Source organism: Salmo salar, chromosome ssa09, assembly GCF_905237065.1.
Source record: "Salmo salar chromosome ssa09, Ssal_v3.1, whole genome shotgun sequence".
NCBI lineage: Eukaryota > Metazoa > Chordata > Actinopteri > Salmoniformes > Salmonidae > Salmo > Salmo salar.
Window position 1 is genome coordinate 131,196,733 of NC_059450.1, and position 23,907 is coordinate 131,220,639.

Sequence of the window (23,907 nt, forward strand, 5' to 3'; positions counted from 1 at the left end):
GCTGACAGGCATTTTTCTACAAAAATCAAGAGGGGACTTTGTCCAATAAAAACCAAGAATATTGCTCACTCGGAGTCACTTGCAACAGAGAGGAGAATGAGAGAATAAGATTTGGTGAAGACTGACATTGGACAGACATTTTTGATTTATGTAAAAACCTGAAACAAGCACATTGTGTAGGTAATATTTTATTAAACCTGTTAAATAAAATAAGCACTTTATTTGTGTACTTCTCATCAAAATGTTGTAATGGATATCAGTTTGACCTTTTTCTGAATATCAAGGTGTTACTTGATTCCTTTTGAAAACAAAGTACATTTTTTATTATTAGAATACAAAAGTCACAGGAAACATAAAAAAAAAAAAAATCTGAGTGAGTAAGCCTCGTGGGAACACGGTGACACTTGTGGCCTGTTAAACAAATGGATGAGCCAAGGTTGACGTTCCTCTCCTAAAATCAACTATAGGATTGTGTTAAGGTCAAGGATGGTAATGCACGTCATAAACGTGAAGAAGAGCAGACACCCTTGTGAGCAGAGTAGGCTGTCTTGAAGGTTGACCAACAACAAGAGTGAAAACATTGGCAACAGGATAACAAGGTACATACAAAATTGGGTCAGATAACAAATGCCTCCACCGAAGTACTTAAAATACATTAGGAGTTAGTTTCAATCACAAATTAATATATATATATATTTTTAAATGGCTTTTTCTTGACATTCTTTCTTACACTGCCAATTTGTGATTACATACAAGGCATAATTATTACATTATAAAAGTAAATTGTGTCTTGGCTATGCTGACTAGTCTATGTTATGGACAAGAGTCCAAACACATTGCTTGCTTAATGTCTGAGTTGGTTTCATCATGATACATTACATCAAATCAACCTTCTCTTTAATTAGGCCTATATCACACAAACTGATTATTCCTATCAACATTTTAATCTTTCGGCAACCATGGTTTAGGGTTTTTCAAAAGAAATAACACTAATATTAAACCACTGATTCATTGTAAAATAATAATCTTAAAATGTGATCTATGAGAATAGCTTGATGATGGCGCTCCTTATTGTGCAGTAGGATTTGACCATGTCACACAGCAATAACAGGCTGAAGAATCACATTGTGACCGCCGTCCCTCTCGTCAAGCCTTAAACTGGAGAAGATGCACGAACACTGTCAAATGAAAAGGTCTTGTGTAGGTTTACATTTTTTTCTCTAAATGAAATAAAGGTGAGAGAAAGCATTACTTCTTTAGAAAGACATGGCAAACAGACTTACATTTTTATTTATTTTATCTACGAATACTGCATAGTTATTCAGTGCATCTGGTGCAATCTAATGTCAGGGAGAGAATGATGGCATGTTTAGGTGTGTGAAATGTCAGTCTTTTTGGTTGGTAGGTATGCATCTATTTGGAAAGGGCAAACACTACATCAGAGCCATTTTAGGCTCCACCTTCCTGAGCAGTTCCTCAGATCCATTCTTTTGAACAGAATATTGACCTAGTCACAGATAAGAATCTTCTTTATAATATAAGATCTATAGATAGTCATAATCAAGTGTTTTGTTGCCCCGTACGGTAGATCTATCCTCGACAGTGACAACACTTAATCTTTATTTTGGTCGTTGACTACAGCAGAGAAGACAAGCAAAGTGCTCTCAGTTAGAGGCTCATAACTACTGTCTTGGTGCTCCTCTCTCCCTCACCATTGTAAAAGGACGTTTTGAGGACCCCACCACTTGCCTCAGTGGGTCTAGCCTCGATCCCACACAGGGAGGAGCTGAGAGGCTCAGGATACAGGCAAAAGGCTTTAGGACTAGGACACCTTCAGCAAAAGTCAACAGCAGAATCAATAGCTAGCTGAGCCAGTGCGTTAGCCCCTAAGCTAGCAGCCTGATGGCCCCGTTCTCTGAACCCAGCAGCAGGAGCCTCTTGGTGGGCAGCACAGCCAGGCTGGTGAGGGTCCCACGGAAGTTCTCTGAGCTAAGCTTGGTGCTGCTGGCCGGGCTGGCAGAGATGTTCATCATGGAGTACACCCCTATCTTGTTGGCCAAGGTGCCCGCCACGATCTCTGCCCCGTACAGGTCGAAGGCATGGACCGGGTCGGAGGGACACTTGTACTGGTGGAGGGGCTTGTGCTCCAGGTCCTTCCACACGGTCAGAGTGTGGTCAGTGGACGAACTGATGATAAGATTTCCCCCAGCAGCCTGCAAAATACACAGGAGCACAGTCAGATAGCACAGCAACAGGGCATCTTGTGTGTTTACACAAACACCCACACAACTGGATGACAAATAGCACTTGTGTCCTAATATTCTTTGCCAAGACATTTCTATCATCAGTGGTATGGAGGTGTGTTAGATTGAGGAGTTTCCCGCCAAAGGCGCACCTCAAATATGAGTACTGAGAGTAATACTTAAATATTACAGCAATGAGGAGTCTGGGTCATTTCTGGATGGACCAGTGAGACTCAGTATAGCATTTCTAATGAGTAACTCCTGTCCATATTTACCTGAACTTGAGCCTCTAAAGCCAGAGACAATCCTTGACCCCACCAATCAGGGCTAAATCAAGTTTGCTCAGCTCTAGTGCTTTGTTGACTGCTTCTGAACAAACCCTCTGGGTACAACTGTCACTTGACTCACGTTAAAATTTCACCACAGCAGAATAAAACAGTAAGCTGCAACTCTGCCTCTTGTTTATATCAGCGGACTGACCGCTGAACATTTCATAGCCCTACATACTCCCTGAGGAGCATGTGAAGGACTGACTGGCCAGAGATAGTGGCTGCGTCTGAAATGGCATCCTATTCCCTGTATAGTGCACTACTGTTGACCAGGGCCCAAAGGGGAGAGAAAAGTGCCATTTGGGACATAGCCAGCATGTCTAGCAGCAGAAACATGTTGATGGGAAAAGACCCATTATGCACCAAAGCTCCGCAGGCCAAATAACTGACTGTGTGAGAGAGTGGGAGCAGTCAGTGCTAGGAGACAAGGTCCACTTCATATCTCTCAATATCCTGTGTTTATGCTGCTGGTGAAATCCAATAGCTAACCGCAGTAAAGAATAATCACTATCCAACGGGAACATGAATGTGTATTTATTTGGAACCATTGCTCTAGCAATAGTCACTGTGAAATTACCAATATACACAGACTGAACACACACACCCACCTTAATCTGCAGGATGTCTCCCTCGTGAGCAGGCCAACCTCTCAGCACCAGACCTGTGCGTGCGTCAAGCAGCACAATGAAGCCAGAGGAGAAGCCTGCAGCCACGGTGCGCCCTCCGGGGCTCACGGCCAGGTAGCGGATCAGACCGGCACTCACGTTGTTGTACGCCAGCCGGAACTCATGCTGTCCAGAGGGAGGACACAGGGAAAGCCATAGACAATATAAGCATAAGTGTATAAATAAGAGTGTTCTATATTTATGGGAAGAGCATCGTCTCTGGCAGGCCAAGAATAGACAGAGAAGCAGCAATAGGGAAAAGCTATTATTTTCCATTACACTGATCAATAACATGGGATAGAAAGAAAATCATGGTTCCATCCCAAATGGCACTCTATCCCCTACATAGTGCACTACTTTTGACCAGACCACAAGATTAACATAAAACGGATAGAGACTAAACAGGGAAGAAGTGAGCAGGGTAGTTCTTCTCCAGCTGGGTTTGGTAGGTACCTGCAGGCCCGGTTTGCGTGGGTCGATGAAGCGGAGGACAGAGTCTGCACTGCCAAACACCACACTACAGTGAGGAGCAGGCATGGTGGTCACTGCTGTGATGGGGTTCTTTCCATCCAGGGCCTCATAGGAGCGGATCTGTTTACCTGGACACACAGAGAGAAGAGCTTTATGTCCCAATACTGTATGTTCAGAAGCTTTCACATTTTATTTAACTCATTTCTTATTAATTCTAATTAAATATGTAGTGGTATTAAAATAAATATCACTCGGTTAAATGGAAAACATTGTGTACTCCAACAGAACAGAATCAGAGATTCAACTGAAAAGGTCTCCTCCCCACTGACCTGTGAACTGGTCCCAGAGGTGCACGGTGCCGTCACAGCTGACCACCTCCTGGAGCGCCTCCAGTTGGCCAACATAGAACACAGACTTCTTATGATCCGTGTAGGTCAGCCTTGGCTCCACCTCCCGCGTCCCGTCGCCGTGGTTATAGAGGGGCCACAGCTTCACCGTCTTGTCCTTGCTGCCAGACAGAAAGTAGTCCTCTCCAGCCAGTGGTGCCAAACACTTAGCCGCACCCGAATGGCCCAGGAAGCTCTGCAGGCGGATCTGGTGGAAGTGGAAGTGGGGATCCTGCTGATTGAGACCGATCTCATACTGCCAGTAGGCCAGCCAGTTGCCCTGCAGGGAGCGGCCACTGCGAGGGAGCTCCTGCTTCAGAGCGCTGTCCTCGGGGGTAGGACCCACCATCCAGGAGTAAGAGGAGAAGGAGGGGCCCAGGGATGGAGTGGTGAAAGTGGAGGCAGATGTGATGACAGGCTGAGTATGACTTGGCCGGGGGTGACCCCAGTTGTCTAACGAGCCCAGGTTGGGGCTCCCACACCCTGGCTCAGAGTCCCGGGCCACCTGGATGCGGTTGCCCACCAGATGGCTGCCAAAGGTGCCTGACTCTGGGAGGGTGTCTGAGCCCAGGGGTGTGGAGGAGCTGTAGGGGGCAGGGAATGGGCTGCGGCCCACATGGCGTCCCAGACCTGGGGAGTGGGGCATCTCTACCCTGTCCTTGGACCCTGCTGGGGGGTTGGCATTAGGACTGCCAGGGCTCACCCTGGAGTGGTAGGACTGGGCTAAACTCCAGACCAGCTCGTGGTTGGAAACCAGCTTACGGATCGCTACATCACCTTGAAGGGCCAAAGGACACAATGCTTTGAGTACCATTAAGGACATATAAGGTACATGAAGAATTCAGATTTTAAGATGGATTGTATGTATTTATAAACTGGTTTGTGTGTGTGTGTGTCACCTATGAGGCAGTAGAAGGGGATGTAGGAGGCGTATGCCATCTCAGGGTTAAACACGGCCTGCAGTTCCTCCAGAACCCCCAACTCACACGTCACCTCTGACCCGTCCGGCGTACACACGTCCAACAAGATGTATTCTCCCACCTCCCTGCGGGGGGCGCTCTCCATCTACACCACAGAGGAGAGGACAGAACAAGGGAATGAAATAAAAGTCTCACCATTTAACATATGCTAAAAGACTGAGCTCACATATCAAAACTAATACATTTGAATTTCCTGGCTTTTGACCAGCCTAACTTCACTTAAACATTTTTGTTTTTAATATATACAGTGTCAGACTGTCTGTTCTCCAGTAAGGCCAGTGTTTACCTGTCCCTGTAGGCACTGCAGCAGGGAGAAGACAGTGAAGAAGCGTTTCAGGGTTTCTACCATGTGTTGCTGCACCATCTCCCTGCCGATGCGCAGACAGATGAGTGCCATCAGGCTGAGGGTCTTCAGACACACAGCCGAACGTGTCTGCACTCCACTGGGGAACCTGAGGACAGAACAGAGTGGCAGATTCAATAGAACTGTTTCACATTGTCGATTTCAACTCAATGTAACACCATGTCAATTTATGTGGGAAAAAAACATTTCCGTCTCCAAGGTCCAATGTAACACTGAACAAAAATATAAAACACAACATGTAAAGTGTTGATCCCATGTTTCATGAGCTGAAATAAAAGATACCAGAATTTTCCATTTTCACAATAAGCTTATTTCCCTAAAATGTTTTTTTTGTTTACATCCCTGTTAGTGAGAATTTCTCTTTTGTCAAGATAATCCATCTACCTGGTGTGGCATTTCAAGAAGTTGTCACAACAATGCCACAGATGTCTCAAGTTGAGGGAGCGTGCAATAGGCATGCTGATTGTAGGAATGTCCACTAGAGCTTTTGCCAGATAATTTCTCTAACATTTAATTACCATAAGCCACCTCCAACGGCCTCTAAAATGTCAGAGTTATACCATGGCTTGCATACTCAGACATGTTCCCCATTGAGCATGTTTGGGATGCTCTGGATTGCCGTGTACGACAGTGTGTTCCAGTTCCCGCCAATATCCAGCAACGTCACACAGCCATTGAAGAAGAGTGGGAAAACATTCCACAATCAGCAGCCTGATCAAATCTATGTGAAGGAGATGTGTCGCGCTGCATGAGGCAAATGGTGGTTACACCAGATACTGACTTGTTGATCCTCAGCCCTACCTTTCTTTTAAGGCATCTGGGACCAACAGATGCGTATCTGTATTCCCAGTCATGTGAAATCTATAGATTAGGGCCTAATGAATTTATATCAATTGAATGATTTCATTATATGAACTGTAACTCAGTAAAAGCTGACATTTTTGCATTTATATTTTCGTTAAGTGTACATTAAACTTCTGGTATATAAATGGAAACTACAGTAAAAAGTGCCTTGAGTGTTGTGAGGTGCATTAAGGTGCATGAGTTTAAGCCTTCCCCAAACCATAGTCATAACCACTCAGAATGAATACCTAAACTTAACCCTGTGACCACATGGAATGAATGCATAAAAAATAGAGACGTTCATCCAGAATATGTTGAATTCCCAAGGGAAACGATGAGATCTTGTTGAGTTGTTAGTGTGCGTGCGGTTTACCCACCCCATCCTGGGTGAGGTGAGCAGGTCCAGCAGGGGCAGCAGAACGTCCTGGTTGATCTTCATCAGCATGTCCATGAGGGTGGAGTCCGACAGAAACACAATGATCTTCTGGGTCAGAACCACGGCACCCAGCAGACCTGCCTCCTTACGGGTGTTCAGACGACACGACACAGGGGGAGACACCTGGGGGGAAAACATGCCACACAGGGTTACAACTCTCAGAGCCAAAATAGAGGACCTCCAGTAGTGAGACTGTAGAGCTCTCAGGAAATACTGAAGTCTATTACCATACAAAGCTAAGTAATATCTATACATCTATCTATCTCAAATGGCACCAGCCACTGGTCAAAAATAGTGAACTAAATAGGGAGCCATTTAGGATGCACCCATAGCGAGGGCAATGAAATAAAAAGACAGTATTACCAGGTATCCAATGTAGGGCAGGTACTGGTAGGTGAGTACAGGCTCTCCATAGAGGTGTGCGATGTAGATGAGACAGTCCAGAACTGGTCCTGCTGTCTGGTCTCCTACCAGAGGCTTCTTCTCATACACACTGCCCATCCCAACACTCTCCAGGCTGCTCTCCTCCGACGCCACTGGAGCCACAAACTGGTGCTTCTCCGGGCCTGATTGGTTACAGGGAGACGAGAGAGAGTGCGGGAAAAACTTGAGGGAAAACTTGAGGGAAAAAAAGACTGCCATTTCCATCAGTAGGCACTATAGAATGACAATCTCTGATTTAATATGGATATCTTAACTGAATAGGATCTCTGTAGTACGCACAACCATGAACTTGCTGATTGTGTCATAACCAGGAGTTGTTTTCTGTAATATATTATGTATGACCTGTTACAGCAAACTCCTCAGTATTTTAAAATCCTGTCGTTTCAGTGACGACTATTGATCAGTTACTCACCAATGTAGCAGGTGGTGAGCAGCCGGAGCAGATTCCTGGCCACATAGCGAGACGTCACTGTTGGTCCAAGCTTTGCAGACAGCCATCTAACTGTCTTGCAGACCGTGTCTGTAGAGAGAAATCAGTTATATACAGTCAACACAACATTGACAATTGATATTCTCAGCACCCAAAACCAAATCTCTTGCTAATCGATTTGGGTTCTGGAGGAAAAAGCTTTCCAATCTCTCCTTACAAAATCCCCATCGCCTCTGCCAAAGCCCATTCCCAGTGGGGGGATGAGATATCAAAACACACTGAGCAACAAAAACTTACTCTGCTGCCTGTTCATGTGGGGGTAAAGTTCAGTAATCATTTTTCCTAGCCTAGGTTTAAGTGTTTGTGAAAATATTCCACTCCAAACATTGTTTGGTTTAAAAGAATAGAAGGAGCATAATGTTACCAAAACAATAGGTCTGGATTTCAGGCTACATTTGTCCAGGGCAAAGTCCAGCACTGTAGCATTCAACATGGTCTTTTCTGAATGTGTATAAAGCATATCACCCAGTAAACTACTGTAGAGATTTCATGACAAGGCATTGTTTAAGAATGAAGGGTGCTGCTGGTGTTGCTGGTCTGTCTGTCTGGGGCATGGGCTCAGGGGGATAGTGGAGGGAGGGTCAAAGGGAGCGAAAGTACCAGCCCTGACATCTGGACGGAGCTGAGAAACATGGTGGTGGAACAGACAGTGGAGCTGAGAAACATGGAGGCCAAATTGAGGGACAGTGAGAAACAGGTGGAGGAGCTGAAGAGAGAACACAGGTAATCTGTCACCATAGGACTTACACTGAAGGGAGCACCACTGCAAACCAACTCAAACCAAAGGTGCTTATCATCCGCAGTGTGCATGTGTATGATACATCTACTGTAGTCAAGGAGTGACGTGAGAGAACATATGACTTTTAAAACAGTTGAAGATGTTAAGATAATCTATAGTAGGATGGCCAGAATTAGTGACTAAATCAATATTCTGTGCAAGAATTTCAGCTAGTGGCTACCTGACAGGCTCACTTTCCCGTTGAACTCATCTTTCTTCTCCAATCAGTAGGGCATTAAAAAAAAAACAATATTTATTGTTAGACATAACATGTAGTATTTTCAGATTTTAGTTTATGCTTTTCATGTTCATTTGAAATTCCTGTTCTTTTTAGATTATTTCTCAATAAAAACAAGCGTATCTCTGAAATGTCAGTGTATAACAAGCGTATCTCTGAAATGTCAGTGTATAACAAGCGTATCTCTGAAATGTCAGTGTATAACAAGCGTATCTCTGAAATGTCAGTGTATAACAAGCGTATCTCTGAAATGTCAGTGTATAACAAGCGTATCTCTGAAATGTCAGTGTATAACAAGCGTATCTCTGAAATGTCAGTGTATAACAAGCGTATCTCTGAAATGTCAGTGTATAACAAGCGTATCTCTGAAATGTCAGTGTATAACAAGCGTTATATTTTCAAAGCCTTTTATATTTTATTCAGATTGTGTCATGATAACTTATCTTTATGCGACCCGCGGAAACAACTTTGAAGATGACCACAAAATGCAAAATCCTCAGCTCTCTCTCAACTGATATAATGTTAATGTGTTAGAGCAACACCGCACTGAACGATCCCGAACATGAAGAATCCTATTTTTCTAGGCAACATGCATTTTATAAACATAAGGAAGTGAAACTTCATGACCAAAGCGCATTTTCACCCACAGATTGGGTTGATATCATATGACTGTTTACTGTCAGTCCGAAAACCTTTTTTCCACACAAAACAGCAAAGATTATTTTACTGGAACTCTCGTTAGAAGTTGAAAATGTGAACAATGGAACATTAGGTCTATTTAACATCATTAAATATCACCCCATCATTTGGGGTGATATTATAGTAAGACTACTTTAGGGGTGATATTATAGTAAGACTACTTTAGGGGTGATGGTAGAATAAAAAGATCTGTAGTAACAGTCTAGGCATTCATACATCAGATATTTGCTACAAACATTCAAGGGTAGGGCATATTTCAGACTGCGACAGTGGGATGTCTTTCAAGTGCACTTTGGAGCAAATAGGCCTAATTGTTTCTCAATGTTGAATGTCTTTTTTCTTTGTCATTTTAGCCTTGGATGCCAGAATGACGACCAGTGAGAGCCAGGTATGGGATCTGAAGACAGAATGCAGGTAAAACAGATGTGAATTTAATACCAATTTTACGCAAACAATTGTAACTATTGTTCAATAAATCCCATTCAACATGATTTATTGAACAAACAGGATGAATTGAACAATAGTTAGAATTGTTCATGTTGTGTTCTCTCCTGCGTCCGCTGGGCAGTCAGACCCAAGGTGGCATTCTACACCTCTTTGTCTAACTCGGGAGCAATGCATGTCGGACCCTTCAACAGTGAAACCACATTGGTCGACAAAACCGTCATCACAAACATTGGCAAGGGCTACAACCAAACCACAGGTAGTGTCTTCAGTGTCTACACACCAACCTACATGTCCACAGCAGTGGTGGCTGCTGAGGGGAGGTCAGCTCATAATAATGGCTGGAAAGGAGCAAATGGAATCAAATACATGGAAACCATGCGTTTGATACCATTCCACTCAAGCCATTACCACAATTCCATCCTCCCCAATTAAAAGGTGCCACCAACCTCCTGTGGTCCACAGTGGCCAGCTAGACACTGAGTCCAACATCCCTGGCAGGCTGCTCCAGTGTCTAACAGACACCACACAGTGTGGTTATGGTATGTCAGTAGAATCTCACCTAGAAGGATCTTGTGCTCTTTCTCTTCCGAGTCCTCTGAAGAGTCATGTTCATCCTCCTCCTCCTCCACCATGTCTTTCTGTGCGTCCTCCAGCTCCATGCCATTGACAAACTCCTCCTCCAGGGTGGCCACTGTGTCCTCTGTGCAGCCAGATAGAGTCAGTTCTAGGCTGGGACCACTGCCCTCCCCTGTCCCTCTCTCCTTCCCCTCCTCAGTCTCAGTCTCCTCCTCCAGCTCCCCTCCCTCCTCTCCCTCGCTGGCCTGCTTCAGGTCCTGGCTGCTGTCAGCTGACTTCAGACTGGCTCGGTCCCGAGTGGAGTCGGCGTCTCCGATAGAGACCTCGCTGGTGCTGCTCTTGTCGCTCAGTCTCCCCACGCTCAAAGACTCCTGGTCCTGCTCGTTGCCTCCTGCTGCTGAGTTCTGGCTCTGCAGTTTCCCCCCAGCGGCTCCCCCTGCTCCATTGTTGACGTAGAAGCCATTCTGGAAGTCCTCCCCCTCTGAGAGGAACACTTGGTCGTTGAGGCTGATACCTGAGGAGTAGTCCACCAGCCCTGGGTCTCCCCCCACTCCTACACCCCCAGCCCCTCCACTGCCCCCTCCCACCTTCCCACTCACAGAGCCTGAGGACAGCCTGCCTTCCTGGTAGTCCTCCTCCTCCTCTCCTAGGTCACATGCCCCTCCCCTCAGGCCTTTGCTGGCCTCCCATTGGGGCTCAGAGCCCGAGCTGCAGCTCTCGAAGCCAGATATGATCTGGAGCACGTGTGGCAGGAGGCTGGACAGGAAGGCCTGCAGACCCAGTCTGACGATCAACTGCAGAACAAAGCAGTCTGTGTAGAGGTAGAAGCGACCTCTGAGGCACCGCGGGTTCTCATACACACTGACCAAGGGCTTCAGGAGATACTTGGCTGCGTTTCGAGGCCCGAGTACCCTAGAGATGGGCTCAAACAGGTACCAGGCAGCATACACAGCAGTAGACTCCTCTAGCATGAGCGCCAGCACAAAGGGCAGGAGGATCTCCAGCCCCTCAGCTGTGATGACTCCCTGTAACAGTGTCTCCAGCTGCTGCCATAGGTGGAAGACCACATCACGACCTTGAAGGCTGCAGGTGGTCTCCATCTTGGAATGGTAGGAGTAGATGAAATGGTGGAGGGCAGGGAAATATGTGGGGAAAGGCAACGGGGAGAGGATGGGGCTCAGTAACTGACAGGGGTTTGGGGGCGGGAGACCCTCATAAATGGGGTCGTATTTAAAAAGAAGAGGTGGAGGACCACATGGTTTCTCTACGTTGGCTTTGGAGGAGTGCTGGCGTAGATGTAGCAGTGTCTCCAGAGCGTGATGCAGAGGCAGGGGCACGTCACGCAGGCTGGCCGAACATAGCTTTATCACAGCCTGGAAGCGCTCACTCAGGGGGGTGCCTGGTTTCACACCCCGCAGTTTAGACGAGTAGAAGATCTCTGCTATGAGGACGCCCAGAGCCTGCATGTCCCTCTGGTAGAGTTCTGCTAGCGAGGGGAGACATTGTGGAGCTCCTGTCCTCTCCTTCCTGGAGTCAGACTGGTGCCAGACTTCTGCATGCAGGCTCTTCACCAGGAAGTTATTGAGTTTCTCCAGCTCTTCCAGAGGTTGAAGGGGGCTGAAGCCCTCAGGCAGGGTGATCTTCAAGTCCTCTGTGTTGGTGGCACCACTCAAACTCCCCTCTCCGTGCTTCTTGTTTATGATGCCCCCTCTCTGTAGCATGGCACTGCGTATGCCAGAGCCCAGGGCACTGGTGGCATTACCTGCTGTCCCCTCCCCAGGGAAAGAGCTGGGAGACTGGGACACCACCATGGCTGGGTGCTCTCCTCCAGTCTTCCCCCCAGACCTTGCGGTGCTGATGAGAGGTAGAGGGACAGAGGAGGTAGTGGAGGTGCCAGTGGAGGTCCCTCCACTGAGTGAGTCCAGAGCCTCCATACCTTGTTCTAGCTCTTCATCTCGGTCCACCATGGTCCAGCCACTGGACTCACACCCCATGGCCTCTGGGACCATTCCGTCCACCATGGCATCTAGCGGTGGAATCTGTAGAGGCGGCACATTGAGAGTGGCGGGGCCCAGGAGAGGGGGTTCAGGTGGCGAGTACTGGTAAGGGGCAAGGCGGGGCGGGTGGGGCTGGTCAAACAGCTGGACCACCCCGTAGCTGGTCAGATGGGTGTGGTTGTCCACCAGGTGCAGGCACACATTCTTGGCCTTGACGGCTTCTTTACCGGACAGCTTGTAGCCGAACGTCAGGTCTATCCAGTAATGCAGCTGCTGAGACACCTCTCGGCTCTCCAGGAGGCATCTGTGAACCTCAATGAACTCCTCACAGGAGTTACACCACGGGGGAACTTCCAGATCCGGCATGTCAGGGTGGATGGAGCGGAATATAGAGGGATCTGTGTAGAACTCTGGGATACACTCATCCGGGGTCCAGCTCTGGATGCGTTCCATACTGGCTGGGTATTCGTTCGGTTCCCACTGAGACCTGACGTGGCTGCACAGCACTGACTTGGGTGTCTGCCGGGCCCTGTAGACGTAGTAGGTGATGTCTGACAACACGTCTGAGATGTGATGGGGCACATGTAGGTGTTCAGACAGCCCTGAACCACCGGCACCTACAGATCCACCCAGACCCAGGTCTCCTATAATACTGACTGCCCCACCTCCATTAGCCACCGCTGCTGCAAGGGCTTCTTTGGTCATCTCATAGGTAAAGTCCAGCTGTTTGTCTCCTTTATTCAGCCTGAACTTGGACCGCCTGAGGTCGCGGAACCTCCCATATGGCACAGTGAAGTCCACCACCCAGGGCAGGACCGGGTGGTAGTTAGGGTCTCCCTCCCTCCGTCCAGCTAACCGGTTCAGCTCCATCAGGTAGCGGAAGTTGCTGACTCTACCATGGACCCAGTCCAGGACCAAGGACTTGAGCTCATCAAAACAATCTCTGCACAGCCTCTTATCACGGTCACTGTACACACCTTGGCCCTGGTCCCTCGCCTTGATGCTTCTTGGCACTTGTCCCTCAGTAACATAGCAGTCAGCCTCTCTGTCGTCCCCCAGCACTTCATAATGGGCCAGGGTGACCTTGAGGCGGCTGCAGAGCTGTTCGTCCACCGCTATGTCCTGCAGGGAGAGCTCTCCACAGGACAGCCCCGACGCCTGACAGGCCCGCAACGCGATCAGTAACTGGTAGAGGATGAACAGCACTTTGGCATGGCTGTTGGCCAGCTTGGCTGGGCTGTAGGTGACGATGTCATGGAGTGAGTACTGGGTGTATGGGAGAACCACGTAGAGCATCTCTGCTGACTCTAGTAGGCACTCAGCAGGGAGGACGTTAGGACACAGTTGGTCTGAGGGGTGCTTAGAGGAGGAGCTGCTTGGGGAGAATGGGTTGTCTTTGTCCTTATCTCTGGCAGGGGAGAGGGATGGCGACACGGGGATGGAGACAAATGTAGAGCAGAAGAGCTTCTGCAGCGCTTGTCGCACTGCATCTATGGCTGCTACATGCATCTGCTCCGTAGCCCCTGAATAGGGCTGCACGTGGCTGTGATGAGCATCGCACCACAGATTTCTGTGAAAGGACCAAAACACATGAGTACGGTAGCGACTCTCAACCATGTTTTATTAGACATATCCATAAATGTATTACATTTTGAGGGACACATTTTACAATTAATTTATTAGGAGTTTAACATTTGAACTTATATTGAAATTCTTAAAATACTGTATAATGTTGTTATTTCACAATTAAAGTATTTATGCAATTAAAACTGGAAAAATACCTGAAATTACGTTGTGATACACCCTGCATGGTCTTCATGAAAGAATCCTGGGAGACTAGTTGGCAGCCTGGGTCCCTTGCCAGCCTGTAGCTCAGCTTGATCTTCCTTAGGCCCTGGATGCACACTCGGGTCCAGCCAGGAGGCAGCTTCACAAGGGAGCACTGGAGGTAAGTGCGAATCTCTGCTTCACTGGCGCTCTCTGAACGGGCACAACGGATGACCCTCCTCTCCCTTAGGCCCATCACCCAGCGGGTGGGGACCAGGGCCACCAGCTCTTGAGGCCGGGGCCCTGGACCTAGCTGCCGACGATCCACCCCAAGGTCCTTCTCTACAGCCGACACTAGCCACTCCATGGTGACCTACGCTTCAGGCCTGATAGACAGGAGTCACACTGTCCTGCTGTCGTCCCACTCCCTCCTCACTATCAGCACAGAGGATGACTCTCTCTCACCCTTCCATGGAAGGAGTAAGTGCTGACATGTAGGAGCGGGGTTGTGTCTGAATGTTTCCTGTGAAGACATTTGAAACAGAATATAAATGATCAAGTTGCATTACAATTTTAAACAGAATTTCAGTAAGACGGACCTGGTTTTAATGCTTTAAATAAGATATAAATCTGCATAGAAAAAAAATACTTTTCATTATACACTAAAACTAACGAGTGAGCTTGTCCAGGGGTGGTGCTGCTGACATGAATGATAGCTAAGCTGCTACTGCTTATTATCTATCCTGTTGCCTAGTCACTTTACCCCTACCCATATGTACTGTACATATCTACCTCAATGACCTCGTACCCCTGCACATTGACTCGGTACTGGTACTGTATAAAGTAATCGTTACTCATTGTGTATTTATTCCTTGTGTTATCTTTCTCTCTGCATTGTTGGAAAGCATTTCAATGTTAGTCTACACCGGTTGTTTACAAAGCACGTGACAAATAAAATTTGATTTGAGCTGTGAGGTTGTCAACTTTACTCGTTAGGCTAAGCTCTACTCAAGTGACTCTCCTACTGCCTATCTAGTGGCTTTTCAAATAAATAAATTGATCCTGCCAGCTAATCAACCCAAGTGCAACAAGTGAAAGCTCCGTGGAAAATGAAGGAATATGAAGTGACAGCTGCTAGTTATTATTACACTTCATCTTCCACTGAGCCATTGCATAGGCAGTAGGAGAGTCATGTGAGCAGAGCTTAGCCTAATGAGACGAGAACTGTCTACATGCCACGCATCACTTACTACTGCCATTGAGACTGCCAGCTAGCTATGACAGGGTTTCCCATTGAGACTGCCAGCTAGCTAGGACAGGGTCTCCCATTGAGACTGCCAGCTAGCTAGGACAGGGTCTCCCATTGAGACTGCCAGCTAGCTAGGACAGGGTCTCCCATTGAGACTGCCAGCTAGCTAGGACAGGGTCTCCCATTGAGACTGCCAGCTAGCTAGGACAGGGTCTCCCATTGAGACTGCCAGCTAGCTAGGACAGGGTCTCCCATTGAGACTGCCAGCTAGCTAGGACAGGGTCTCCCATTGAGACTGCCAGCTAGCTAGGACAGGGTCTCCCATTGAGACTGCCAGCTAGCTAGGACAGGGTCTCCCATTGAGACTGCCAGCTAGCTAGGACAGGGTCTCCCATTGAGACTGCTAGCTAGCTAGGACAGGGTCTCCCATTGAGACTGCTAGGACAGAGTCTCCCAAACTAGGTCCTGGAGCCCCTCCCTGGGTGCACCTTTTGGGTTTTGCCCAAGCACGACACAGATTTAAATAACTGACTCATCATCAAGCTTGGATTGTTTCAATCAGCTGTCTAGTGCTAGGGCAAAACCCAAAACGGGCACCCAGAGGGGCCCCCGAAACGAGTTTAGAGAACCCCTGAGCTAGGACACTGCCAGTGTCGTTTGCCCCGCCTGCCGAGTACTGCTTTCCAGCAGGTCTTTTAAAGTTAAAATCCTTCTTTGGTGGGGGGTTTTCGGCGGTTGACATTCAACGTTGGTGCATTTCGTTACCGCCACCTAATGTGCTGGAGTGTGGGCCAGAGACAGCGTTAGCAGCCTCAATGGCAGTTGGCGCGGCATGTAGTAGTAACCAGTCTTGCATAGACATTATTAAACGAGAGTGGTACCAGAGACAGAAGAGGAAGCGAGACACCACTCGCTGTTTTTTTCTGGTTCAATGAAAGTCAATAAAACAGCTAAGTAGACAAGACTCAGGTGCCATTGCTTTAGTGTCTATGGAATACATACCGTTTTCTTCCATGGTAAACGGCCTTAATGAACTACCTTCATGTATCCACCATCTTTGGTATAGTACTAGCAATGTCAGTGTTGTAACTAGCTAGTGAGCTAACTAACTAAAAGTATTCAATTTCAGTCTCCGAGTCCTACGAAACTTTATAATAATGCATACACAGAAACTGAAATGCATTCAGCGAGACACTCGCTAGCTAACTTAAAATACACGACTAAAAGATTGCGAGCAATTTCATTAGCTAACGTTAGCTAGCTGCAAGCAGCCTACCTAACTTAGCTCCCTATTTATCTTGCTAGCTACCTTAGCTTGTATGAGCTCCTCACGTACCTGTGACAGTAACTTATACAACGTCTGGTTCCATACTGAGTCCGAAATAAATTCGGATGTTCTATTTGAGTGGATGCACAAGTGTACTCACTCTTTCAGAAGCAACTTCGGTTAATTGGGTAACAGGAAAGAAGTAGCCAGCCGAGGATGTTTTGAATCCGATAACTCACGTGACCCCCTTCCCTATTCCGTGCGCGCTCATGTGATTCCTTCTTCTTCTTCTTCTTCTTCTTCTTCTTCTTCTTCTTCTTCTTCTTCTTCTTCTTCTTCGATACGGTTTAACGGCAGTTGGCATCCAATAAAACGTTGCATTACCACCACCTACTAGACTGGAGTATAACTCTCCTATACTTTACTTTAAAATAAATAAATACCCTACCATCTAACACTACACTCACAAAAAAATAAACATACTCCACTATTTACATCTATTTAGTCCTACTTCAGGCCAACAGCCTGAAAGGATGGGACACCACCACTTAACACACCCTGTAGCTCTTCTGACGTCAAGTCAACACCCAAATAACTCTGCAGCTGCTACCACAACCTACATTTTCTGCGACTTACTGTTCCATCCCTACAGTACAGTTAATAGCCATTGCTATGAATGCAAAAAATCCAATATTACTGAAACATATATCACTTGTTGGTTTATCCCTCTGTACTGGTACAGATCTACTACTCACATCACCTCTTTTCAGGATCCCTCCCATCTTCCTCTACTTTCTTCACTATATAACAACTTCTACACTACTCTAACCCTGGAAACCTCAACCTGCCTCTTTCGCACTGGACATTTCTGATCCCCAGCCCCATCGGCACCCCGAAAAATTAACACATACCATTAATTTCCACAATGCTACCTATTTCTTTGTCTCATGCCCTTCCATACACTTTTCACACCTAGGAACATCCCTCCTACACACTGCTGCCACATGCCCATAAGCTTGACACCTGTAACATCATAATGTATTTGGCACAAAAGCTTGAACAGGATAACTTTTATTAGAGGTCAACCGATTTATCAGCATGGCCGATTAATTAGGGCTGATTTCAAGTTTTCATAACAATCGGTAATCGTCATTTTTGGACGCCGATTATGGCCGATTACATTGCATTCCACAAGGAAACTGCATGGCAGGCTGAGCACCTGTTACGCGAGTTCAGCAAGGAGCCAAGGTAGTTGCTGTCACACCCTGGCCATAGAGAGGTTTTTGTTCTCTATTTTGGTTAGGCCAGGGTGTGACTAGGGTGGGCATTCTATGTTCCGTTTTCTATCTTTTGTGTATTTCTTTGTTTTGGCCGGGTATGGCTCTCAATCAGGGACAGCTGTCTATCGTTGTCTCTGATTGGGAGCCATACTTAGGTAGCCTTTTCCCACAGGGTTTTTGTGGGTAGTTGTTTTCTGTCTTGTGTTTTTCACCTGACAGCGCTGTTGCGCTTTGTTCCACTTTGTTTTTGATTCAGTGTTCAGAACTAATAGACATGATGAACATGCACCACGCTGCTCCTTGGTCCTCTCCTTGCAACAACCGTTACAGAACTACCCACCACAAACAGACCAAGCAGCGTGGTGAGAAGGACTCCTGGACATGGGAGGATATCCTGGATGGAAAGGGATCCTACACATGGGAGGAGATCCTGGCTGGAAGGGATTGCATCCCATGGGAACAGGTGGAGGCAGCCAGGAGAGCGGAGGCAGCAGGAGAGTGGAGCGAACGCTATGCTGGCACACGGCTGGCAAGGAAGCCCGAGAGGCAGCCCCCCCCCCAAAAAAATTGGGGGGAGCACACGGGGAGTTTGGCTGGGCCAGAGGTGAGCCCTGAGCCAACTCCCCGTGCTTACCGTGGGGAGCGGGTGACGTGGAGAGCACCGTGCTATGCGGAAGTGCGCCCGGTGTCGCCCATACGCGCTCATAGCCCGGTGCGTTATAGGCCAGCTCCCCGCAAGTGCCATGCTACTGTGGGCATCGAGCCAGGGCGGATTGTGCCAGCTCAGCGCGTCTGGTCTCCAGTGCGCCATTTCGGCCCAGGGTATCCTGCGCCGGCTCTGCGTACTGTGTCTCTGGGGCGCTGGGAGGACTCAGTTCGTCCTGTGCCTGCACTCTGCCCATGCCGGGCTACAGTGACAACTCAGCCGGGAGGGGTTGTGCAGGCCAGGCGCTCCAGACCTCCAGTGCGTCTCCAGGACCCGGTCTATCCGGTGCCTGCTCCCAGAGCCAGGCAAAACTGCATGTCTCCCCAGCCTGGTGAGGCCTGTGCCTGCACCCAGAGCCAGGCCTCCTGCATGTCTCCCCAGCCTGGTGAGTCCTGTGCCTGCACCCAGAGCCAGGCCTCCTGCAAGTCTCCCCAGCCTGGTGAATCCTGTGCCTGCGCCCAGAGCCAGGCCTCCTGCAAGTCTCCTTAGCCTGGTGAGTCCTGTGTCTGCTCCCAGAGCCAGGCCTCCTGCAAGTCTCCTCAGCCTGGTGAGTCCTGTGCCTGACGCCTGTCCGGAGCTACCAGAGTCGCCCGCCTGTCCGGAGCCGCCAGAGTCGCCCGCCTGTCCGGAGCCGCCAGAGTCGCCCGCCTGTCCGGAGCCAGCAGAGTCGCCCACCTGTCCGGTGCCGCCAGAGTCGCCCGCCTGTCTAGAGCCGCCAGAGTCACCCGCCAGTCTGGGGCCCGCTGCGAGGGTCCCCAGTCCGGGGTCGGCGGCGAGGGTCCCCACTCCAGAGGCGCCACCTAAGTGGGCCAAGCCGAAGGTGGAGCGGGGTCCACGTCCCGCACCAGAGCCGCCGCCGTAAGGAAGGCCTACCCGGACCCTCCTCTTTAGAGTCAGGTTTTGCGGCCGGAGTCCGCACCTTTGGGGGGGGGGTACTGTCACTCCCTGGCCATAGAGAGGTTTTTGTTCTCTATTTTGGTCAGGCCAGGGTGTGACTAGGGTGGGCATTCTATGTTCCGTTTTCTATCTTTTGTGTATTTCTTTGTTTTGGCCGGGTATGGCTCTCAATCAGGGACAGCTGTCTATCGTTGTCTCTGATTGGGAGCCATACTTAGGTAGCCTTTTCCCACATGGGTTTTTGTCGGTATTTGTTTTCTGTCTTGTGTTTTTCACCTGACAGAGCTGTTGCGCTTTGTTCCACTTTGTTTTTGATTCAGTGTTCAGAACTAATAAACACGATGAACACGTACCACGCTGCACCTTGGTCCTCTCCTTGCAACAACCGTTACAGTTGCTAGCTAGCATTAAACTTATATTATAAAAAATTATCAATCTTCACATAATCACTAGTGAATTACACATGGTTGATGATATTACTAGGTTAACTAGCTTGTCCTGCGTTGTATATAATCAATGCGGTGCCTGTTAATTTATCATCGAGTCACAGCCTTCGTCAAACGGGTGATGATTTAACTAAAGCACAATAGTTGCATGAATGTACGTAACCATAAACATCAATGCCTTTCTTAAAATCAATACACAGAAGTATATTTTTTAAACCTGCATATTTAGCTAAAATAAATTCATGTTAGCAGGCAATATAAACTAGGGAAATTGTGTCACTTCTCTTGCGTTCATTGCACGTAGAGTCAGGGTATATGCAACAGTTTGGGCCGCCTGGCTCGTTGTGAACTAATTTGGCAGAATTTTACATAATTATGACATAACATTGAAGGATGTGCAATGTAACAGAAATATTTAGACTTAGGGTTGCAACCTGTTCGATAAAATACGGAACGGTTCCATACTTCACTGTAAGAATAACGTTTTGTTTTTCAAAATGATAGTTTCCGGATTTGACCATATTAATGATCAAAGGCTCGTATTTCTGTGTTTATTATATTATAATTAAGTCTATGATTTGATATTTGATAGAGCAGTCTGATTGAGCGGTGGTAGGCAGCAGCAAGCTCGTAAGCATTCATTCAAACTTTACTGCGTTTGCCAGCAGCTCTTCGCAATGCTTGAAGCACAGCGCTGTTTATGACTTCAAGCCTATCAACTCCTGAGATTAGGCTGGCAATAAGTGCCTATTAGAACATCCAATAATCAAAGGTATATGAAATTCAAATGGTATAGAGAGAAATAGTTGACGCGTCATAATTCCTATAATAACTACAACCAAAAACTTCTTAACTTGGAATATTGAAGAACTGGGAATATTGAACCACCAGCTTTCATATGTTCTCATGTTCTGAGCAAGGAACTTAAACGTTAGCTTTCTTACATGGCACATATTGCACTTTTACTTTCTTCTCCAACACTGTTTTTGCGTTATTTAAACCAAATTGAGCATGTTTCATTATTTATTTGAGACTAAATAGATTTTATTTATGTATTATATTAAGTTAAAATAAAAGTGTTCATTCAGAATTGTTGTAATTGTCACTTGTAATAATGACAATATATACATATATATAAAATCGGCCGATTAATCGGTATTGGCTTTTTTTGGACCTTCAATAATCAGTATCGATATCGGCGTTGAAAAATCAGAATCGGTCAACCTCTAATTTATATATCTTAACATCTATGTTGGGCAAAGACTCAACATCAAAACTCAAAAGAACAGACAACGACTCTTCTGTTTCACCACTCACGCCACCCTGTCTGCTTTGCACCAAACGACGAGCATCACAAACACTGGTAATCTTCCCCTTCAGTTGGTCAGCTTTCACATTTGCATCTACCCCAGTAATCACTCCTTTCAATGGCACCCTTTTCTTGAAGCAAAATAATTCACATATCTTGCCCCCATTCGTTTAACGCAGAGCACCTGCTCCTTCTGATCAGAAGAAACACAACCATCAGATACTTCGCCCTCATTCACTTGCATTTCTCCTCCTGTCTTCAGCTCATTCTGCTTACACTTTGTACCATTGTTCTTTAACAAACCATCTCCCTTTTTCCCCATCATTTTTAACCGACTCAAGCTCACCCTTTTCCTCCCTTTCTCTCTTAGACCTCCTCTGCCTCTCCTTTTCCCTCCATTCCTCCTCCGTATTCCAGGTGTACGTCTCCTTATGATAATATTGCACTTCTCCTGACATAGATCTTGTTATTGCCTTCTCAAGGGACTCCATTTAACCGGCTGTCACAATCTCCGTACAATCAGCTCGAACCCCTCGGGATGTAGCGCTCAACAGTCCCTTTGGTGTGAGATCTCTATATATTTATATCGTATATGACACTATTTGTTGGATGGGGAGAAAAGTAGGGTACCTTTACATTTTAGTAGACACTCTTATCCAGAGCGACTTACAGTAGTGAATGCATACATTTCATACATTTCTTTGTACTGACCCCCGTGGGAATAGAACCCACAACCCTGGTGTTGCACACACCATGCTGGCATTGCAAACACCATGTTCTACCAACTGAGCCACAGGGAAGGAGACTCAACAATAAGTTCAGAGAAAATTCCTGCTTTGCGTTGCATTGATGCCAATCAACGTAAAGAAAATATGGTCTCCATGTTTTAAGGAGTGCAAGCATACTGTAGCAGCAGCTTGTGAACGGTGGCGGAGTTACCATTAGGCAACTAAGGCAATTGCCTGGGGCCTCACACCATCAGGGGGCCTCGTGAACTTGGTATAATTTTGTTTAATAATACATTATTTCTGTTATCTTGTCTTCCTCCTCCGCTTGAGGCCCTCCTCCTCTCATGAGTAATCTCTGAAGTGGAAAATGGATCAGTTTTTGTTTTCTTCCTCTGAATTTGGCTCTAGCTTTTGAACGGTTGGGGCTATTATGACCTCATGCCTGAAAGCTAATACTCTTAGGGGCACATACATGTCTTCTATTTTCCTACAACACATGAGCAATGCAGGACACTTTAGAATGGACTGTGACAAAACCACAGTGGTGTAAAGTAACTAACTAAAAATACATGTGCAGGGGCCTCCAAATCACTAAAAGACAATTTATGCATGATCTGAAATTTGTGGTCAGAGACTCTGTATGGAGGGTGTGACGCAAATACGGAGCCTCCAGAGGCATGCAGAGGCCAAATTGAGCACCATACCACATGATGCGCACCTCCCACATGTGACAGTGTGGAGGGCTTCGTATAGCTCTGCATTGACATGATTGGTTGAAGGTAGGTGGGGGCGGGAGGTCCTGTATAAACACAAACTCACTTCCTTGACAACTTCCTTCACAAGAGCTCTGCTCAACAGCTCTGTGCATGTCTTTCTTTTTCCCAACTCAGTTAAGCCAAAACCACGCCCCGTTATTCAGACTAGGCTAGCGTTTGTTGGCTTACGGCAGCTTTTGTCTCACAGCTTGTTGAGAGACATGGACGAACACACAACACCACATTTGCCCATGTATTTATTTTCAGAGTTTCAATGACTTGTAAAAATGTCTCAGAGAACTCTGCTGAATTCCCTCAATTGAAGGTCAGCTAAGTTAATCTAGGCTAGTTAATGTTACTAGCTCGGTATGTAAAGTTGTTATATTATCATTAGTAGTCTATTATCAGGTAAAAGCACATGCTTATTATTTATAATTTGTCAAATATTTATTAGCTAATCATTTCTATAAAATTGTTAAAGTTGCTCAATCTTGAAATATAACGGCAAACATTATTAATCAGTGACTGAAATTTCGCGCTACGTGATTTTCACTTCCGGACTTGGAGAGCGCTCAAAGCGTTGTAGACCGCCCCTCTGAATAACGGGGCGTGGTTTTGGCTTAACTGCGTTGGGAAAAAGAAAAGACGAGCTCTGCGTTGTCCGCAATGCGTAAGAAGTAGGAATGCCCAGATTTATGCAAGAACTGTATCACCGTAAATACTGCATAGCCAATGCAGAGGTCAGACTGACAATGAAGCGCCTTTAAATCCGCCCGTTTTTCTTCAACAAAGATGTTGTTCATAAATGTAAATAAAAAGATAATAAATGTTGCAGGATTTGCAGAACATCTAATAAAGCTATTCATACAACAGTTATTTGGTGTCTTCTTATAAAGCAATTTTAGACATTGTAACGCCGACTATATAAACACTTTTTTTATTTACACGTTTAACCAAAGGCACGTTCCATAGAGGCACGTTGGCTCGGCAACCTGGTCTAAGGTCAGTTTCACGTTTTACCCCCTGTTGCTAAAGGTGGGTTTGGCGAGTGTATACTGATCCTAGATCTATATGAGAAACCGGAAGGCTTAGCAAGAAATTACGCGATGACGTTATG

At 46.8% G+C, this 23,907-nt stretch overlaps 1 protein-coding gene across 2 annotated transcripts; it reads right to left on the reverse strand.

Annotated features, from left to right (window-relative positions):
• Positions 1–172: 172 nt before the first annotated feature.
• wdr81 (WD repeat domain 81) lies at positions 173–16,969 on the reverse strand. Of its 2 annotated transcripts, none has more exons than XM_014214600.2 (12): positions 16,830–16,969; positions 14,168–14,676; positions 10,373–13,956; positions 7,574–7,681; positions 7,081–7,283; positions 6,659–6,840; positions 5,361–5,526; positions 4,994–5,159; positions 4,038–4,871; positions 3,691–3,836; positions 3,181–3,363; positions 173–2,213 (listed from the first exon to the last, which is right to left on the reverse strand). In XM_014214600.2, the coding sequence occupies exons 2-12, from the start codon at positions 14,518–14,520 to the stop codon at positions 1,887–1,889; spliced, it is 6,252 nt and encodes a 2,083-aa protein (XP_014070075.1). In that variant the 5' UTR covers positions 14,521–14,676; positions 16,830–16,969; the 3' UTR covers positions 173–1,886. The 2 variants fall into 2 exon arrangements, with proteins under 2 accessions (XP_014070075.1, XP_014070077.1); XM_014214602.2 differs by having other exon boundaries at positions 16,739–16,954.
• Positions 16,970–23,907: the final 6,938 nt, after the last annotated feature.

Bases quoted from the DNA above. Each gene is read 5' to 3' on its own strand.
- wdr81 (XM_014214600.2), bottom strand. From the start codon at position 14,520: ATGGAGTGGCTAGTGTCGGCTGTAGAGAAGGACCTTGGGGTGGATCGT. The intron at 4,872-4,993 runs GTGACACACACA...TGGCCCTTCAAG, and splicing joins CCCCTTCTACTGCCTCATAG to GTGATGTAGCGATCCGTAAG. The intron at 3,364-3,690 runs GTACCTACCAAA...CCCTCTGGACAG, and splicing joins CACGCAAACCGGGCCTGCAG to CATGAGTTCCGGCTGGCGTA.